Raw genomic sequence first — 17,411 nt, forward strand, 5'->3', positions numbered from 1 at the left:
AAACAAAGCTTATCTCAAGACTCCTGACAAACCTCATCTTTACCAATGTTCAAAAAAATTGTGTGCTCAATATATTTTACAAAATAGAAGTTTCATCTCTATGTTGTGTTCCTGAAGATACATTTTTCATTTTAAACACATTTTCAAAGTATCAGTATTGATTAAGTACCTAGGCTGGTACACTGGAGAACCCTCCGCTGTATTCTGCACTCCCAGAGGATCTGTAAAGACGTGCTCTGTATAGACTCCAGTTTGTGCAGTATCAGCTGTGTCTTCTCCAGCCCCTGCATTGACTTCTGTTGCCTCTGTTGCCTCCTCTGCTGTTGGAATATTTTCATCTACAGAGTTACTTTCAGCTGCAATGTCTACAGAGAGAAAAAAAAAAAAAAACACAAACTTGAACTACTCTAACCACTGCAGAGACAGAATTCTTAATTGTTTTAAACAGCCCAGAATTTGATACTTTCAACAGCTAACTGCGTATCTGTAATAACACCTCAATTGCAATCCATGTTTTATACCTCATCTAAAATGAAAAAGTCAAACAATGCAACCTGCTATTTAAGTTCAGACGTAACAGGTGTCAAATACCAACTCCCCCATGAAAGTTCACTTTAAGCATCCACTCAGTGACTGATGGTTTGGTTTGCCCTTTAAACAGTGAACAGGTTTAGTAGCAAAATGTAATTGATAAGAAAAACTAAGGCAACAGCATGACAAACCACATGAAAACAGTATTTCCATACAGTACTTATTTTACATCATCATTCCTCAGTTACACCTGATGGTGTTTGCCATCTCAGCCACACTTCTAAGACTTTCTTACCTGACTGTTTATCGGCCATAGGTGAGCTGCCGTTTGCATCATGAACTACAGATGCTCCTATAATACCCTCTGCAGTACAGCCAACCACTGTTATTCCTCCTAACAGGCTATCAGTTTCTGCAGAGCTGTTGCTGGTCATGCTTCCGCACAAAGATGATTTGTCCACTTGACTGGGGTCCGCTTCTTGCGACCCTTCTTCTCCTGCAGGATAGTCTGTTTCTCTAGCTCCTGAAAGAGATTAACCATGTTTGTGTGCATAAAGAAGAGTCACTTTTCTACCTAATAACATACTGAGCTTTCAAACAGAAAGAAYTCTCCAATACCCAAGATACCATCAGCAAAATAAGCCTATAGGTATTCTGCATATTGTATCTAATGTCTGCTGATCAGGTTAAGTTCAAAATGCAAAAGCAATGTTTAAGTGGGCTGCATATCTGTAAGTCATATGTCACATTTAAATTTACAGGATTTTGCAAATAGTTGATTTCTAATTTAAAGTAAATCCTATTTCCATTAAAAGAAGTCTCATGACATATACATATATGAAAAAAGGAACATATCAATTACATCTTTACAAAGAATGTAAATACAACAKATTTTCTTCTGGAAAAGTTGCTTTGCTCTTGAGCAACCCTCTCAATACTTTTAAAATGTAAAACAGTATCAAATAGAGTAGAATATAAAATAAGCTAATATTATTTTAAGATTTATATGTAGAGGACTAGTTCCTACAGAGCAAAAGCCTCAAACTTCATAAATTATTTTCAAGGACTACATAACTCAGAATGAGTCTCATCACATGCTGTTCTCACAGCCTCTCACACATCCTCCCCTTCCAAAATCCCTACTTAAATCATCCCTTCCTTCAGCCCCACATTCACAGTAAGAAACTTCTTTCATTTTATTAATTTGACAATGTTAAAATATTACTCTTACATAAATCTTCCTTAAGAAGTATTTTCTTCTGAGCCTATTAAAATAACCACTTCACTAAAAATCATGCTATAGACTTCTATAAACATAAGCTAACAAATAATCCAAAAGCACAAAGTTCTTTCAATACCACTTTTTGTTTAATGCAGAATAGTAAGTCTCCTTAAGGGAGATTACCTCTACAGGCAACTCCAACACGAAGACTAAAGTCTAAAAAGCCCACATTTTTCTTTCATGACGTTCGCAGTTCCATAAAACATTGGCACTACTGCGTATTTTATAACATTTTATAATACAGCAAACAATACTTGGTCTGGGTGATTACATCTCTACCTTTGAGGTAACTTAGGTCAAGAACCAATTCAAGAGTAGAACAGTAGAGCAAAAATTCAAGAAATTTTCCCTTCAGCTAAACATTTTAGTCTGTTACAGTATCATTTTATCACAGAAGTTAACAAATCTTGACTTTATTGCCTTAAAATTTGAACATGATAAACTTAAAGCAGGAGTCAGATCATCATGAGTCTTACCTGGCACACTAGCAATACAAAGTACATGAGAATTGCAAACAATGAAACTGTCCAAAATATTTCCTGGTTGATTAGCATCAATAATGATAACTTTTGTAGCAGAATGTGTGCTAGTACAGATCCAAACTAGACTRGATAATTCTTCCTGATATTTCAGCTCCTTCTGCTGGTCCTGAAGGAAAATAAAGCCAGAACAGAAGTGAACAACAAGAAGAGGGAAAGGGAACAAGAACTACTGCCATGGATCTTTTATGTTCCCACATTATCAACTACAAAAACCATATTTAACTTATCACATATTTATGTAATTTTAATGCTGTTACACAACTAAAGTTTAATTGTTCTCAATGGATTTAGATTAAAAACTCTTATTTCACACCGGCATAGAAAACCATAGCAAAAAAATGATGAAATCACTCAGTTATAAAGCCAAATAAGTGTAAATTCTATTTACACTATACAATTCTATTTATATGCCTGCTGCCACAYACAGTATCTCCATAAATCAGTGTTATGTCTCAAAGTATTTCAAGCCAAAAATGCAACTCTGCCCTTGTTCTAATGCCTTTAGTATGAGTTCCATTCGTTGTTTCGAGTTCATAAATCATAAAGACTAAAGTTTTTTAAACAAAGGCACAAGTGCCAGTATAAGTCTTTTGATGCTGGTCAGAACTTCRACAACTGTATCACGAATGTTTTCTAAGGCAGGCAACACAGAAACTGTGTCATTTTGTTGTAGAACTGATTTGCTCCTCAGATTCACCAACAAGTTGGCACACAGGAAAGAATAAAGTATTTAGTAGTTAGATTCAACTTCCCAAACACCTTGTGTTGATGACTTCCTGAGAAAACTATATTCATTACCACTGAAGGGCAAACCTAACTACCAAAGACAATGTTGACCTAAGATACACTGTAAAGTTGTTTTTACTATGTTAATTATTGAACATGCCACATGATCACGATTCTTACCTTCAGTTCTTGGTCTAGTCTATCTAAACTACTTTGAGATCCTGTTCTTTGCTTGTTACCATCTGCATCCAGACCAGTCATGTCATTGTAGAATACACTAGCACCAACCACAGATCCTCCATCTCGTGTCTTCCCGCCTGATAGGTTCACCCCTACAGCACACCACAGCTTGGGGGGGGGAAAAAAAAAAAAAAAAAGTACTTCCATTGAAAACACAGAACTTATTTTTGGTTTTTGAAAAATACCTAATCAGTTAAACCAAAAGGATAGACATGTTGTTGTTTAACATGTAAGTATGGTGTCTAATACCAGAATTAAGATACTTCTGTATTTTAAGGAATTTGTTAGAGATTAAAGTTATGTACATTTTAGTGAAGTTTGAACTCTGATTTGCCTATGCTTTAAAAAGAAGCTACTTCATTACATTTAAAAAAAAAAATCGAATCTTAAGAAAAAGCTGCAAGTTCTCAAAGGTACAGTCCCTAAATCATAGCTCTAAAAATAAAACAAAAATAAAAATCCTACCTTCATAGATGTATCCTTCTCATCTAAAGGTCTCAGGTAAACAGGTACAGGTAAGTTTTTCATCTTGTTGTCRCCACCCTGGCCACCATTTGCCACCTACGCAGAAAACAGTGTGTGTGTGTGGGGGGGGGCAATACTTTCTGCCATAAAAAATAAATTTGCAACTTTAAGTATCAGACGATCATACTCTGTTAATATGCTTGACAATTTTGCTTTATGGCTTTCTTCAGGAAGACCAACCTAACTGTAAAAGTTCAAACTATGACAAAAGAGATGTTGGAATCACTCAGACTGAAACAGTACTCTGCTCCTGAATCTGCTGTTCAAGTTTACAGAACGTGAAGTTGTTGCCATCACTCAGACACAAGCATAATACCTGTTTGTACTTCTGAGGTAGACTCCAACCAAATGCTTGTACTCTCCCGTCTTCTTTCTGAACATGTGCTTTCACTTGGCGATACTGCTCTCTCTTCTGCTCTCTGCGTGAGGCTAAACTGGCTTCAGTTCTAGGAAGGAATTATTATTAAAGACCTTGTTAGTTATTTCTTTTTAGAAGTCTTATGCATTATAGGGGTTGCCATTTAATTCAACAGACATGATCTGACACTACTGGGTTATCAAACAGATCACTAATTTTCAACACCTCACTTGTAGAACACAAGCTTTCATGTGGACTACTTCCAAGGGATCTGGGAAAGACTGGCAAAACCACAAAGCTATTTTCAGTAGCCTTAACTAAATACATGGATTAGGCATCTTTGCAAGTTCTGAAAGCTGACAGGTCAAAAAGATATATCGGAACAATCAAAAATCACACCCCAAAACACCATAGGAGAAAAGAATACGGATGGTTAGCTTGACTACACCTATTGAAAAATACAAGGTAACTATATAGATTGTGTCACTTTCATGTTAACTACAACAACTTGCACAGAAAAGGGTATGGAATATTGCCTCCTACACCTAATTGCACATTTAGGAAAGGTAGCGATACTTGCAAATTGGAATACTACCACCAGCTACCCTGAATACTCATCTACTATTCTGTACTACCTTGACTTCACAAGTGTGAACATTCACTTCAGGAGGATATTCTAGATGCTTATAATTTACTTAGCAGCAAAATGTTTATCTCAGAGGATTAAAAGAGTAAATATTTGATACATCATATCTAGTATTATAAAACCAAGATGTCTTACTCGTCACTGAGGAATTCAAAGGCTTTAGATTTGTCACTAGGTAACTGAGATAAGGTGCTGCTTCTTTTCTTGACTGATGGAGTAATATGCGAGGTTGGAGCATTATATTTAACATTGACAGGAGGTTCTGGTTTCTTAGCTGTATTACTAGAGGAACTGAAGAGTCTGCTAAAACTAGAATAAGAAGAAAATTGATGATAGTTAAGATTAAGATGCATCCAGGTTTAACTATGCAGGCAAAACACTGCATATACTAGTCTGTTCAAGACTAAAAAAAAATGGAGCACAACACAGCAGCCATCACACACACAGCATTACCCTCAAAGCACAGAAATGCATATCAATATTATTTTTAATCAAAGTAGTATTATCCCATTCACTTATCAAATTCACTAGGATCTTTATCTTGAATGAAAATATATAAAGAACCAGTAGAATTAGGATGCAAGTATTTTATTCAGAAGACAAACATTAYGAATTAGTTCATGCATTACTGCAAAATCCTATTCTAAAAAAATCCAACAATTTCTATACTAAAAGATAATATAGCTATCAGCAAGCCACCACATTAAAAGGATTATTTTACAAGAATCTTGCCATTTATTCTTCCTTTTTAGATTTAGAGTTTCCAGTTAGAAAGGATAATTTGACAATCGGTAAGCAGTATTACACAGAGGGAAAGTAAGTTGAGCTAAATGCAATCCACACAAGCTATTCAAATTTCTTTTTCTGGTCATTAAAAAGAATCCATTAAAATGCTCAGAACAGGAGTCCTGGTGCACATTCAGCTAAAAAAAATTACAGCACTTTGGCATTTAACTTCAAAGTGCACAGTCATTCACTATATGATGCAGCTTACGATACATTTTTGTCTTCAAGAACAGCCTTACCGAGTTGGCATGCTAGGTAACAAAAGGAAAACAGTTAAGACACTTTCATTTGCCAAAAGATAAATAGCTAACATACAAAAATGTGCCAGCTAACTGGTTAGGGTCTTTTGGTTTATTTTTGCCAGTGAATTGTGTTTCAACACTTACAACTGCCAAATGCTTGATCTCTTCTTTTCTTGCATGGCTGGATTTTCCCTTGATGCTCTACAAAAAAGGAATTGTAAGTTTACTGAGTAAGTATTAACTCTAAAGGAGAGGAACAGAACAGTGTAACTCTAGTATTTAAAAAAAATAAGGTAATAGATATCAAAAGTATCAAAGCCTACCTATTCACACTATCACTTCTTTTGTGATTAAAGAACAACTTAACATTGCAATTCTAGATAGTGGAATTAAAGTTCCACAATAAACACACTCTATACTTACTTGCATCAAAACCCATAACTGGCGAGTGTTTTTCATATACTAAAGACAAAGCTGCATACCATTTTACAATGAAAACAGCTAGAAGAAAGCAACAAAATATTTAAGTCCTTCTGCCTCCTGTAAACCACTGCCTTTTATTTTTAAGCCCCTTACTCCCTGAGACACTAATAAGTGACAAAATGTTTATTCCTGAAGCCATACATGCATTAACATAGGAAGGAGAGGATTTTCACAGAACAGGATAGCTACAGAAGAGCAAGCTATATCTGCTTGGGAATACATATTTTTCTCAAGCAAATTWAGAGTCAAAATGGCTCTCACTGAAAGCAATAGAAAAAATAAATGTAAACACCACACCGGACCAGCAGGTGGCAGCAAATGATACCGCTAGGCAGCGGCTTCGGGAACGGCCCCGGGAGGACCGCGACAAAACCGAGCTGGGCTGCGGGCAGAGGCAGACCAGCTTTGAGTTCTCCCCGGCAACTCAACGCTCAGGATTCAGCTTCGCAGCTGGCAGTCGGGCCTACTGCTCTAAGATACAGGCATACACATTTTTTCTTGACCCTCAAATGAATGTTTTTGTTTGCAAAAGTTTAACTGTTCCAAAGTACACACATCCTATTAAGAGATGCTTATTACACATCATATGAAGCAACACACTTCACTAAGGTCCAATCAAGAACTCAGTTTAACAAAATAAATTATATGCAGGTAACTAAAAATCAGAATTATTCGGGGCAATTGTAAAAGCATGCAGAGGGGTAATTATGGCCTCATAAMCGAGGGATCAGACCATTCTGCAGAGAGAGAGAAAAAAAAGCCTGTAAAACACGAGAAGCCCTATCAAAGACCTCAAAAGCGTATTTTACCTTATCATCTCAGTCCATCGTACAGCTTCCTGAAGCTCCATCAACCTCTCTTTATACTGATTTCTTTCCATTAGAACACGGGCCATTTCAACACGAGTAAAACGTTTCCGCTGAGCGGTAGGGACATCACTCTGAACACACAAAAAACCCCAAAGATAGAAGGAACAAAGGAGCACAGCAGGGCCTTGCAGAGGCAGCCTCTGCCTTCCGGTAAGAGTCAGTTTAGGGCACAGTTCCAGACGCTAAGCCATCCGGAGCTTTGTAAAACTAACTCAGTTCTACCCAGTGCCTTCTACTTTCCTCTCCTCCCATCCTTTATATGTAGTATAAATTGATTTTTTTTTTTTTAAATTGTTCTTTCAGAAGACCATGACACACAATAACAAGTATAGAGAGAAAAATAAAACTAGAAGTGATTAATTTTAGTTTACTTATTATCTATAAATCTGTCTTCTTTACACATAGGGAAAGTTTACCACTGCTTAAGCAATTAAGGTTTAATAGTACTAAATGCAAATGGACTTTTAATATCCAACTGTAAATTACATATACAAAGATACACATGCACACATATACCTACATCATCATCCTCTTTAGCCTTCTGTCTTGCTTCCTCTGCTTCTGCACGAGCTCTAGGAAAAATACATACAAAATAGCTATATTAGATATCAGTGATTTTCTTCTTTATTTTTTTTTATAGCCATCATATTAAACTTACTTTCTAAGTTCTTCTTCCAGTTCCTTATTCTTCTCTTCAAGCTTTTGCTTTGCTTGTTTTACAGCCTCTAATTCACCTTGCAGTACATCCTTCTCACAGGTCAATTCATCCACTTTTGCTATTAAATCATTCTTCACTACATTCAGTGCATTTCTATACAAACATTTAAAATAGGTTATTAAAAGGATGACTATAGTCTCATAGTAAACTTAGCTTCAGTTTAATTTTATTCTCAAACTTTAAGATCTTGAACTTTAAGATCTACAAATGAATTTCTTGCATAGAGTTGCTATGAAGAGTTACAGCTTTCTGGAACAGGCCAAACCCTCCCTCACATYAAACCTTTACAAGATACTCTGGTACCACTGCATTACAAGAAATTACCAATGAGTCAGAGCAGTTTACAAAGAGGYTGAAACCCTCAAGAGCATTCCAATGGAATGGCCTACAGCAGTTACAACTGCACTGCTCACAGAAAAGGCAGAGAGCTGACCTTGTACTACAGCATTGCACTGCATTCCTTGTAGCCTTAAAAGAACAGAGCCAGTTTCTGCTTCCTATTCCTAAATTTGAGAATTTTCTAAAAGGAAAAACACCAATTAAGCTATATATTTAGCTAAATATACCTAAAAACTCCCAAGACTTATATCACCACCACTCTTAAAACTGAAGGTACATTTGTACCATTTAAGTGTTCCAAATACGAAGATGTGGATTTGCTCGGAAAGAGGAAGAAAGRAAGATGGACAACCACCTATTTCACACAACTCTGTCATGCTGTCACTCCCGATCACATGATAAAGATAGCGCTGTATCTAACTGTATAGCCTATGCTCCTCTTCCACACCGATTATGAATCTGCCTCTGTTGTATGTTAAAGACAGAAGACATTCACAGAGATCAACATAAGTCTCTGGAGCAAGTACACAGGCAAGTTAAGGACAAATCAAGTAAATAGCTGCTTTCCCATAGAGGGGTAAAACAGATGGCTGTGGAGAGCTTTGAGGACACATRCATAATATTTAGCGAGTGATACGAGTTCAGCATTACATAAAGTCACAGTTAAAGGGAGATTTATTTGAAAAGTATGAACAAAACAGGGTAGATTTTTTTTTAAATACACACATTCACACTTACTTTGTCTCCAACAGCTGAGTGTTTTCTAAAATAAGGTTTTCAACYTCACGACCCATTCCTTTCCAAAGGAAACAAAATAATTTAGCAAATAGAAATGGACATTTTTACAACTTATGTTTTGCCATTGCTYAAGAACAGTTGAATTTAAGTATGACAAATTTGTCAGAAAAACTGTAAGCTAGCTGAAGTTCAAGGACCTACCTTCTACAATTAGCGCTTCCCCCTGCATCTTCAACTAAAGCCTAAACACAGCCCTAGCTAACCACAGATGAGAGCCTAGTGCTAATTCCAAATATTCTATACATTTTAAAGAGTTTACAGTACTACTAATTTGAAAAACAAAGATGGCATCAATGGGGAAGTGTTTGTGCACCAAAAAATAAGTTCATAACACTCAAACGTCTTTTACATCATGTGCTACATTCAGAAGTACGTCAGTTAGACATTAGACATGCTCAATTAGAAAGCTCAGAATGCAAAAGCCCTGCAGACCTCCCCAGAGCAAATGATACCTTACCAAAGAAATTACGGTCTTTAAAGCCCATGCATTCCATGTAGAGCAGAAACAAGAACAAGAAACAGTTCATGTAAGGTGTAGTATGACTAAAGAGCAATAAAATATTTAGCCTTAAGAAATAATTTTGGATTCAAAGCCACAACCAAAAATATGAAGTGAAATGTGATGCAATTAGAAGCAGAATTCATAGGAAAGACAGGCATTAAAAAAGAAGAACACATCATGACCTTGTTCATTGATTAGACTACTTATAAAAATAATTAAAAGACTATCTTAATTCCTGAACTAATTTAGAAGCGCAGTACTTAGAAATACCAAGCCTTTTAGTAGAAGTTCATAATACACATGCTACTATGAAAAACCTGAACTTATCTTTTTAATTACTTCAGTATCACCTAAATTTCTGGAAAATAATTTCTTAATCTGTTTGCATGCCTAAAGTAATACCAACAAAAAACAGAACAAAAAACCAAGCTTTTAAATATAAAACATTCTACATCTTCTATAGCAAAATCGTTTTCAAATTAAACCTATCATTACTACCACTCTGGTAAATGCACAATGTACCCCAATTTGAGATTAACAGAACTAGTAGTTCTGTTACTACTAGTTCTGTTACTACTAGAATTAAGTAGTATCTTAGTTGTGGAGGTCTTTTTAATAGTCTTTGACCACAACCTTTCAAACAGCTTTGATAACCACAGATCTAAGTGATGATAACAAAAAAAAAAAAANAAGGAACTAAAAAAAAAAAAGGAACTTAAACAGACATGCAAGTCAAAGCTCCATCTCAGAATTTCTCTGAATTTTGAATTAAAAATAAGTGTCATTAAGTTACTGAAGTAACTTAGATCAGCTACTGTTACTTTAACAATATCTGGAGAAATCAAATTCCTCTATGCTACAATCAAGAAGTTTTTATTCAAATAAATATTGCTTTTTAAGTGTTTTCACTTATTCATAGATAAAAAGTACCTAGGGTGAYTTCCAACTGGTTTCAGGATCCTTTACAATGTGAGGAAAAAGGAAAAAAAAAATAAAAGAAAGCCAGGAATGGAAGGGCAAAAATAATGTTACCAAGCAGGGAAAAAATGTCGAGAATGCATTATATGAAAGCAACAGCCAAGAACGCCTAACTGTAGAAGCAATAAATTTCAAAGTTTTTTTTTCTTTTTCTTTTTCTTTTCTTTTTTTTTAAATAAAGAAAGCATACACACCAGAATATTCCCCTGGGTATGCAGCCCAAGAGAAAGCAGATTAGAGAATCTCAATTAACTATTTTTACAGAAAGCAAACCTGAAATTTAATGTTCATTTAGAAGGAAGTCAATGCCAAAAATCTCCACCAAATAACCTGGATGCAAATGTGGCTTTCAGGTAACAGAGATTAGTTCTGACTGTGGCTGTATTGTAAGGAAATGGTGACTGTATACTATCAGATCAACACACTCTGCATAATAAATGCAGTCAGGATGCTCCTGCTTTATAGCAATGGCTTTATTCAGGGGAAAAAAACTGCTTAGAAAGTCAGTAACAAACTTCTGCTACATTTTACTCTACCCACAGAAAACAAAGCATTTTTTTCATCAGGTAGTAGCTAAGTGATAATACTTTCTCCAGTGTGTATATTTCTGCASGAAGAAAATGTTATTAGTTGTTCCTGTGACAGAACACAGGAGTTTTGGATGAACTATGTTCCAGCTAGGATGGGGTGGTCCTCACTATTCAGAACTGAAAGTAGTACAGAGTAACAAAGGAAATCCATGAGTTTAGATTGGAACTGGGCCCCATCACTGAAGACGACTTATACCTTGCAGAAATATTACCTACTCCATGTAAGTTTCTAGTGGAACACCAAACCACTAGAAATCCAAGATTGTACTCACAAAATAATTCAAAAAACAGTAATAATTTGTCCTCTCAGAAGAGAAAACCCACCCTGATTTTTCTATATACAAACTATTTCTAAAGTATGCAAGAGTCACATCTGCATTCTACACATTCCAAAATACTTGCTTACATTATTACAAAATGAGGCCGGAACACTGACATAGCCTTGTTATAGTACTAGACTCAGGCCATGTATAGACAGATCATTTTTCAAATGACCGACCTTTTGTTTCCAATATACTTATATCCCCAAACATATTTTGCTAGCACACAAGMAGCAACAAGTAGTTTTGGTAGGAAAAAATGGCAATTTTTCTCTTTTTTTTAGCACCAGACACATCCTTGTGTCCAACACCATTAGAGGAAAACTAAAATGGAGAATAGTTTAAGTGCTCCAAAAGATTACAGTCAATACTCTCACATTGAAAGAAACACACATGCACACCCCTTTTCACATAACTCTAATAAAATCTTTGTCATCCAAAGTGGTTAACACAAATGAATCCTAACAGCAAATCTAGTAAGAATAATTTAAACACACCATTAACTAGGAAAAGTTACTCCACTGCACTAAATGCACTGTCTTTAAATCATCTGTCTTACCCAGTAAATCTGCACCTTCATCCACATCTCCAATTAAGCCAGAACCAGCAGATGATAGCTCTTCAAAGAGTGACTCTGTATTACGGTCAAATGCTTTGTTCTCTATACCTTTGGTAGGAGTGCTATTGAAAGAATGAAAACAAACACATCACAGAAATCAGGAAGAAACTACTCCCACACTGAAGAAAAAGTGTTCTCTCTGTTTTTACTTGCAGTTCATTTGTTACCACATTTAAAAAAAAGTAGAAAACTTTCAGAAGCTGCCAGTTGGCTGGGAATCCTAAATTCTATTTTCAAATACTACTTTGGCACCAAGACCCCAAACTTGGAGTAGGTTGTGGATTTGGAGCTGTCTGGATTTTAACAAATGAGAGACTATCAAGTTTGGCATCCAGAACTTCAATCAGAGCTTAGTCAGTCTAAGTGCCTAAAGAAGAAATAGTTCAGCCAAGTAGGGAGTCATTTAACTTCACAGGAACACAAAAGATTAAGTATTCAGAGATCAAAATATTCCTCTGGCCAGAAATGGACTTCCTTTCACACACAGACTTTTAACCGTTAACATTCACTATACAAGGTAACTCCCAAAATGGAAACCAGAGCAAATTATTTCAGGGACTAGCAGCTAGATCCTGAACCATTCACTCACCTAAAGGGTCAGACACTCCTCCTACTACTGAAACAGCACATGACAATTTTAAAAGCTCTAAAGCCCCATTGAAAAGAATGTTATCCTTCACATACAAAAAAAAAAAAAAATAGCAGGGACTCAGACCTAGGCAAAAGCATTCCATCAGCACTGGGAGCACACCAGTGGCATTTGATAAATAAACACTGTAATAGTTGCCAAATAAGCACAGATGGCAAAGATATGGGTGAAAACACAAGAATGTAATCTGTAAAATAACTAGTTTTTAAACTTAGATCTAGGGAGAAAAGGTCTTTTTGATAGACACCCTTCGCTGGGAAGATGGAGTAAGTATTTTAACCTTCTTAAGACCACTGCTATACGAAGCACCCTGAACATTCATTTCAGAAGTAGCAGTAAAAACTGCTACTGTATATAAAATCTCCTGAGGTATTCAGGAAAAGAAATAAGGTCACAGAAGTAGGGAATTTATTATATAATACATGATCTCAAGCTGTTAAAAGTCCAAAACAAGTCACAAGTTCAAAGCTGAACTCTGGTACCTTCTAAAATGGTCTTCCTACTCATAAAGGACAACACATGATTTACCTGGAACCTTTGTATCCACTGAGATCTTTATCCATATCCAACTCTGGAGTTGACTCAATAATTGCTTGAACTTCGGATTTTTCTTCATTTTCATTTCCACCTTAGGAAAAGCAAGTGGTACATTTCCATAAAACACAACAATTTTGTGACATACAACATTAGTAATAATCATTAACAGACTCCCATCAATAGCTGGCTTGATGAGTCATTGGTTAAGTAAGAAAACCTATGGATTTTATGACAGCTCCAGAGCAGACACTGGAATTTCCAAGCAAGTTTCACTTGAATTGAACTCCAGTCATCCATTAAAATGTAATCATGTAGCAAAGATTTGAATGCAGTTTTCCAGTGTTCTGAGAAGGTTTAAGTCTCTTTGGCATGTAAGCTGATTATACACTACTCTTGCCTGTAACTGAGTAACAGTTCAGTTGCAACTCTTACAGGAAAAGAGTAAGAATTCAATTTTTAGACAAGGCCTTTATCTCTAAATGCTCATTATTCCCCACTATTTCAGCATTTGAAACAAAGCAGATGTCCATCTCATTTCACAGCTTTGCCTAGATGAGTGCCATTCTTGCTGCTCAGAAGAAAATAACATAAGTAATTCTAATTCTAGAAGAAAAAGGGCTAAAGTCACCAATGAACAATGGACTCATACCTGTTATATTTTGTGCTCCTGAAAAATACTAAATTAAAAAAATCTAGTTTCTGGCACAATAATAAAGATATTTTCTAATGGATTACATATGAAGCCTGTTAATAATGCTAAAAAGTTAAAGCAGCTTACCAATGGACACAGTTCTTGTCTCTTGAGCTACCTGTACTTCAATATTCTTGCTTATGTCCAGCTTCYCATCTGGCACATCTGCGCCCTTTGCAAGCCCTTCAATATCTTCCTTTTGGGGAGTTTCTGCAGGCAGTGCAGGTACATCTGAAGCAGCTGTTGATGCTGGAGTGGTAGATTTTGAGCCTGCTTGGCTAACATCAGAGAGCTCATCCTAAAATTGAACATTATCATTGATAAAAGCAATATAAGTTACAGAACTATTAGGAGGGTTAGGGATAGAAATTAAAAAGTGCCAAAATGAATGTATTACACTAAAACATATGGAAACGTAAAGAAACAGGAATGGAAACAATACCTTAAGCCAGTGCTGGCAACATCACCTGGACACTACAGCTGTAGTGTTATGTCAGTTAAGGAGGTTATAGCTACCTAAAGCATGCCTTTATTTTAATCCTAATGTTCGACCTTGGCTGATAAAGCATGGTCAAAAGTTTGAGGTTTGTCCATTAAGTCTTCCAGACAGCAGGTGATACCTGTAAATTAATAATTCTAACTTCACAATGAACTGCTGACAGCTTCCCCAAAACTCTGAAGTTTAACTATTCAAAGTGCACGATATCTTAAAACAACTTCTTGAGAAGTAAACACTGAAGCACTGATACAGAACATTGATTCATCTAGTATAGAACTAACTATTTGCAAGTTCTTCACTCATTCTCAATGTCATCCAGAGCTTAGAATTCAGACTGGTAAGTGCTTAAAACAGTTTAAATGATATATTCAATAGCAATGACTACTTATCTGATCTGATTTCATAAGAACATGAGTTAACAGCTCCTTTCTGGAATTGATTACTGGGCAACACTTTACATTACAGAGGCACTGTACAGAGAACCAAAAATATGGAAAGCATCTGGTCAATATCTAAAATATCTAGTCACTGGACTCAAGACTGAGTACTACACAGAGATAGGGCTGCATCAGGGTAGACTGTTCAATGCCAGGACGAGGCTGCCCTTAATATAACTAGAAGCTGCTATCAATGATACTAGCATCCTTTTTCTGACCCTATCTCCTTTCATTTAGTTTTACTCCTCTTCCACGATCAGAATCATACCACCATCCAGACGTCTTAACTGAAACTTAAACACTAGCATATTGGTGAACAAGGAATCACTGCAGATGTGAAAACAGATTGTCCATTCAAGTCAATTTTCTTGTATTCACTATTAGAAGAATCTCTTTAGAAGATTAAGATGAAACATTGAGACTGGTATGTGGAAAATGAACCGTAAGTTTTGACAAAAAGTTCTTTTAAGGTTCTGTTTGTGAATCTAAGGTGAAAGCAAGACTTAGACATTCCACGACACTTAAAGAGCAAGTATTTTTAGCTCAGGATAATAAAACTTTTGTCAAGGATGAAGCAAGTTTAGATTTTCTGAAGTATGAATTCATTGTACTGCTAGCATCCCTTCAAAATAATCTCCACATTCCATTTCCTTTCCTTCTTGAAAAAGAAGCCAAGGCTGTGTATAAACACGTTCTCGCATGTACTTGGTTTAGGAGTATTTGGACTTGTAGAGTCCATGTTGTTGCTTTTGGAGTTTACTTGCAAGATAACATTTTTAAAGTTCGAGGGAAGAAAAAAAAAAGTTGTATACAGTTTATGTATATCTGCTTAAACAAAAAGCTTGCATCCCTGCAGCAGCATCCTCATAAGGAATTTGCAGCCTTAGAAACTTACTACTAGTTTTCATCTTTTTAGTAAACTCCAAAACAACCAAAGTCTGACAAAGTTATTCAGAAAAACAGTCAACTAACAGACATCTCCAAAGCAGTAAGAAAAAACATATGCAACAAAATCCACATATTAAGGGGTTACACTAGACACTTGGTATTCATTTTCTAAAAACAGCTACACAATTTACCCAACTGCCTTTTGAGCTGATGAAGTTCAATCACTAGTAATCATTCACACTTCTGCAAACAGTTATAGAAGGAGGAAAAAGCACCTCTCACCAAGGGAATCCAGAGCACAGGGAATAAAACCTCAACAAAATTTGGCCCTACTTAAACATTTCATCTTTGTATTCCAAAGCACCACTAACAGCACCACGCACCAGTGCAGCACATGACCACTGACTTTCACACAGGAAACATAGTATGGGGCTCGAAGGAAAGTGGTAAAGCACACAGTCCTTTATTTACAGGAATTTCAAATAATCCCATACATAAAGCAAAATCAGAAACTTAATCTACTGAATTTCTTAGCTAAATCTTGGAAACTATGCTCATTGAGCCACCATGAACACCTGTTCTGGAAATCAGTGAAAATTAAATACAATCCCACTAACCACAGGAAAATCAAAATACCATCTCAAAGACAATGATTGAAAGTCAATGCTTTAGCAAAGCCATTGCTTTTTAAGCAATCTGACAAAACCAAAAAAAAAACCTTCCACTTTTCCTGAAAACTGACAAGTTAGTTTAAAAATCAGGTCACTGAATCTGGAGAAGCAGTAGCTCATGTGCAACGATATGCAGAAAGAGACAGCACAGAATGGTACACAGTTGTATGCTGCCTTCCAGTGATATCCATTCATGTTATTACCTTAAAAAGATACAGATTGCCCAGTCTTAGTCTGTATTTCCCAACACCTACTCTGATATTTTTAGAGGAATCCGTGTCCACCAAGGAAATGTTCAGGCATAAATGAAAAACAGACACCTGAAAGCAGCAGCATCTTGCCAATGCCTTGAACTTGATRTTAAAGGAAGTGGGGCAGGAGGGGAAAAGTCAAATCCTGGTGATGACCTCAATGTATCACACAATATATTCAATAGGTTTATTGCAGGACTATTTTATACTCACATCTATAAAGCAAAGACGATGCTTGGGACCCGAAGAACTTACTCTAACCATCTATGTTTAAAAGATTAGTTTATGCTGTTGTATGTAATTTTTTTTTTATAGTACAGTATTTTTGAAGGATTAAACTACAAGATCTATTTTAACAATTTATAGTAACCACTAAAATTTTGAGGAGACAGAAGATATCAGAGATTTCCTGCTACACTTCAGCTCTACCTACTGTTAGTTATAAGTCTAGGCTGTAAATTCTGACAGATTTTAGAACAGCTGACTGAATTAAGATCCCAAGATGGTCATAGTCAACCATTTGAATTTAAGATTTTGTCACTTTAGTGCCTGCTTAGAATTAGCCACCACTCTTCCTATTATCTCCATATCCCTTCTAGGGAAAAAAAAATCAATTTTTTGAAGAGCTTTTACTTATTATAATATTCTTCTACTACATGTTACATTCACATAGGAAGAAATTACCTTCAGCTGC

General features: G+C 35.9%; 1 protein-coding gene across 2 annotated transcripts in view; it reads right to left on the reverse strand.

The window, feature by feature from the left end:
* Positions 1–17,411, reverse strand: part of SPAG9 (sperm associated antigen 9) — a 70,775-nt gene that overhangs the window by 16,065 nt on the left and 37,299 nt on the right. For both annotated transcript variants that reach the window (XM_085304599.1, XM_085304597.1), the window contains exons 6-20: positions 14,059–14,269; positions 13,272–13,371; positions 12,035–12,156; positions 9,026–9,083; positions 7,889–8,041; positions 7,751–7,802; positions 7,171–7,301; positions 6,023–6,079; positions 4,986–5,159; positions 4,163–4,292; positions 3,787–3,882; positions 3,262–3,429; positions 2,290–2,461; positions 827–1,054; positions 170–365 (exon numbers count right to left, since the gene is read on the reverse strand). In XM_085304599.1, coding sequence (XP_085160725.1) covers positions 170–365; positions 827–1,054; positions 2,290–2,461; positions 3,262–3,429; positions 3,787–3,882; positions 4,163–4,292; positions 4,986–5,159; positions 6,023–6,079; positions 7,171–7,301; positions 7,751–7,802; positions 7,889–8,041; positions 9,026–9,083; positions 12,035–12,156; positions 13,272–13,371; positions 14,059–14,269 — 2,048 coding nt within the window. The remainder of the gene's footprint in view (positions 1–169; positions 366–826; positions 1,055–2,289; positions 2,462–3,261; positions 3,430–3,786; positions 3,883–4,162; positions 4,293–4,985; positions 5,160–6,022; positions 6,080–7,170; positions 7,302–7,750; positions 7,803–7,888; positions 8,042–9,025; positions 9,084–12,034; positions 12,157–13,271; positions 13,372–14,058; positions 14,270–17,411) is intronic.

Source organism: Rhea americana, unplaced genomic scaffold, assembly GCF_003343005.1.
Source record: "Rhea americana isolate MKP2758 unplaced genomic scaffold, rheAme1 scaffold_21, whole genome shotgun sequence".
In the NCBI taxonomy this organism is placed as follows: Eukaryota; Metazoa; Chordata; class Aves; order Rheiformes; family Rheidae; genus Rhea; species Rhea americana.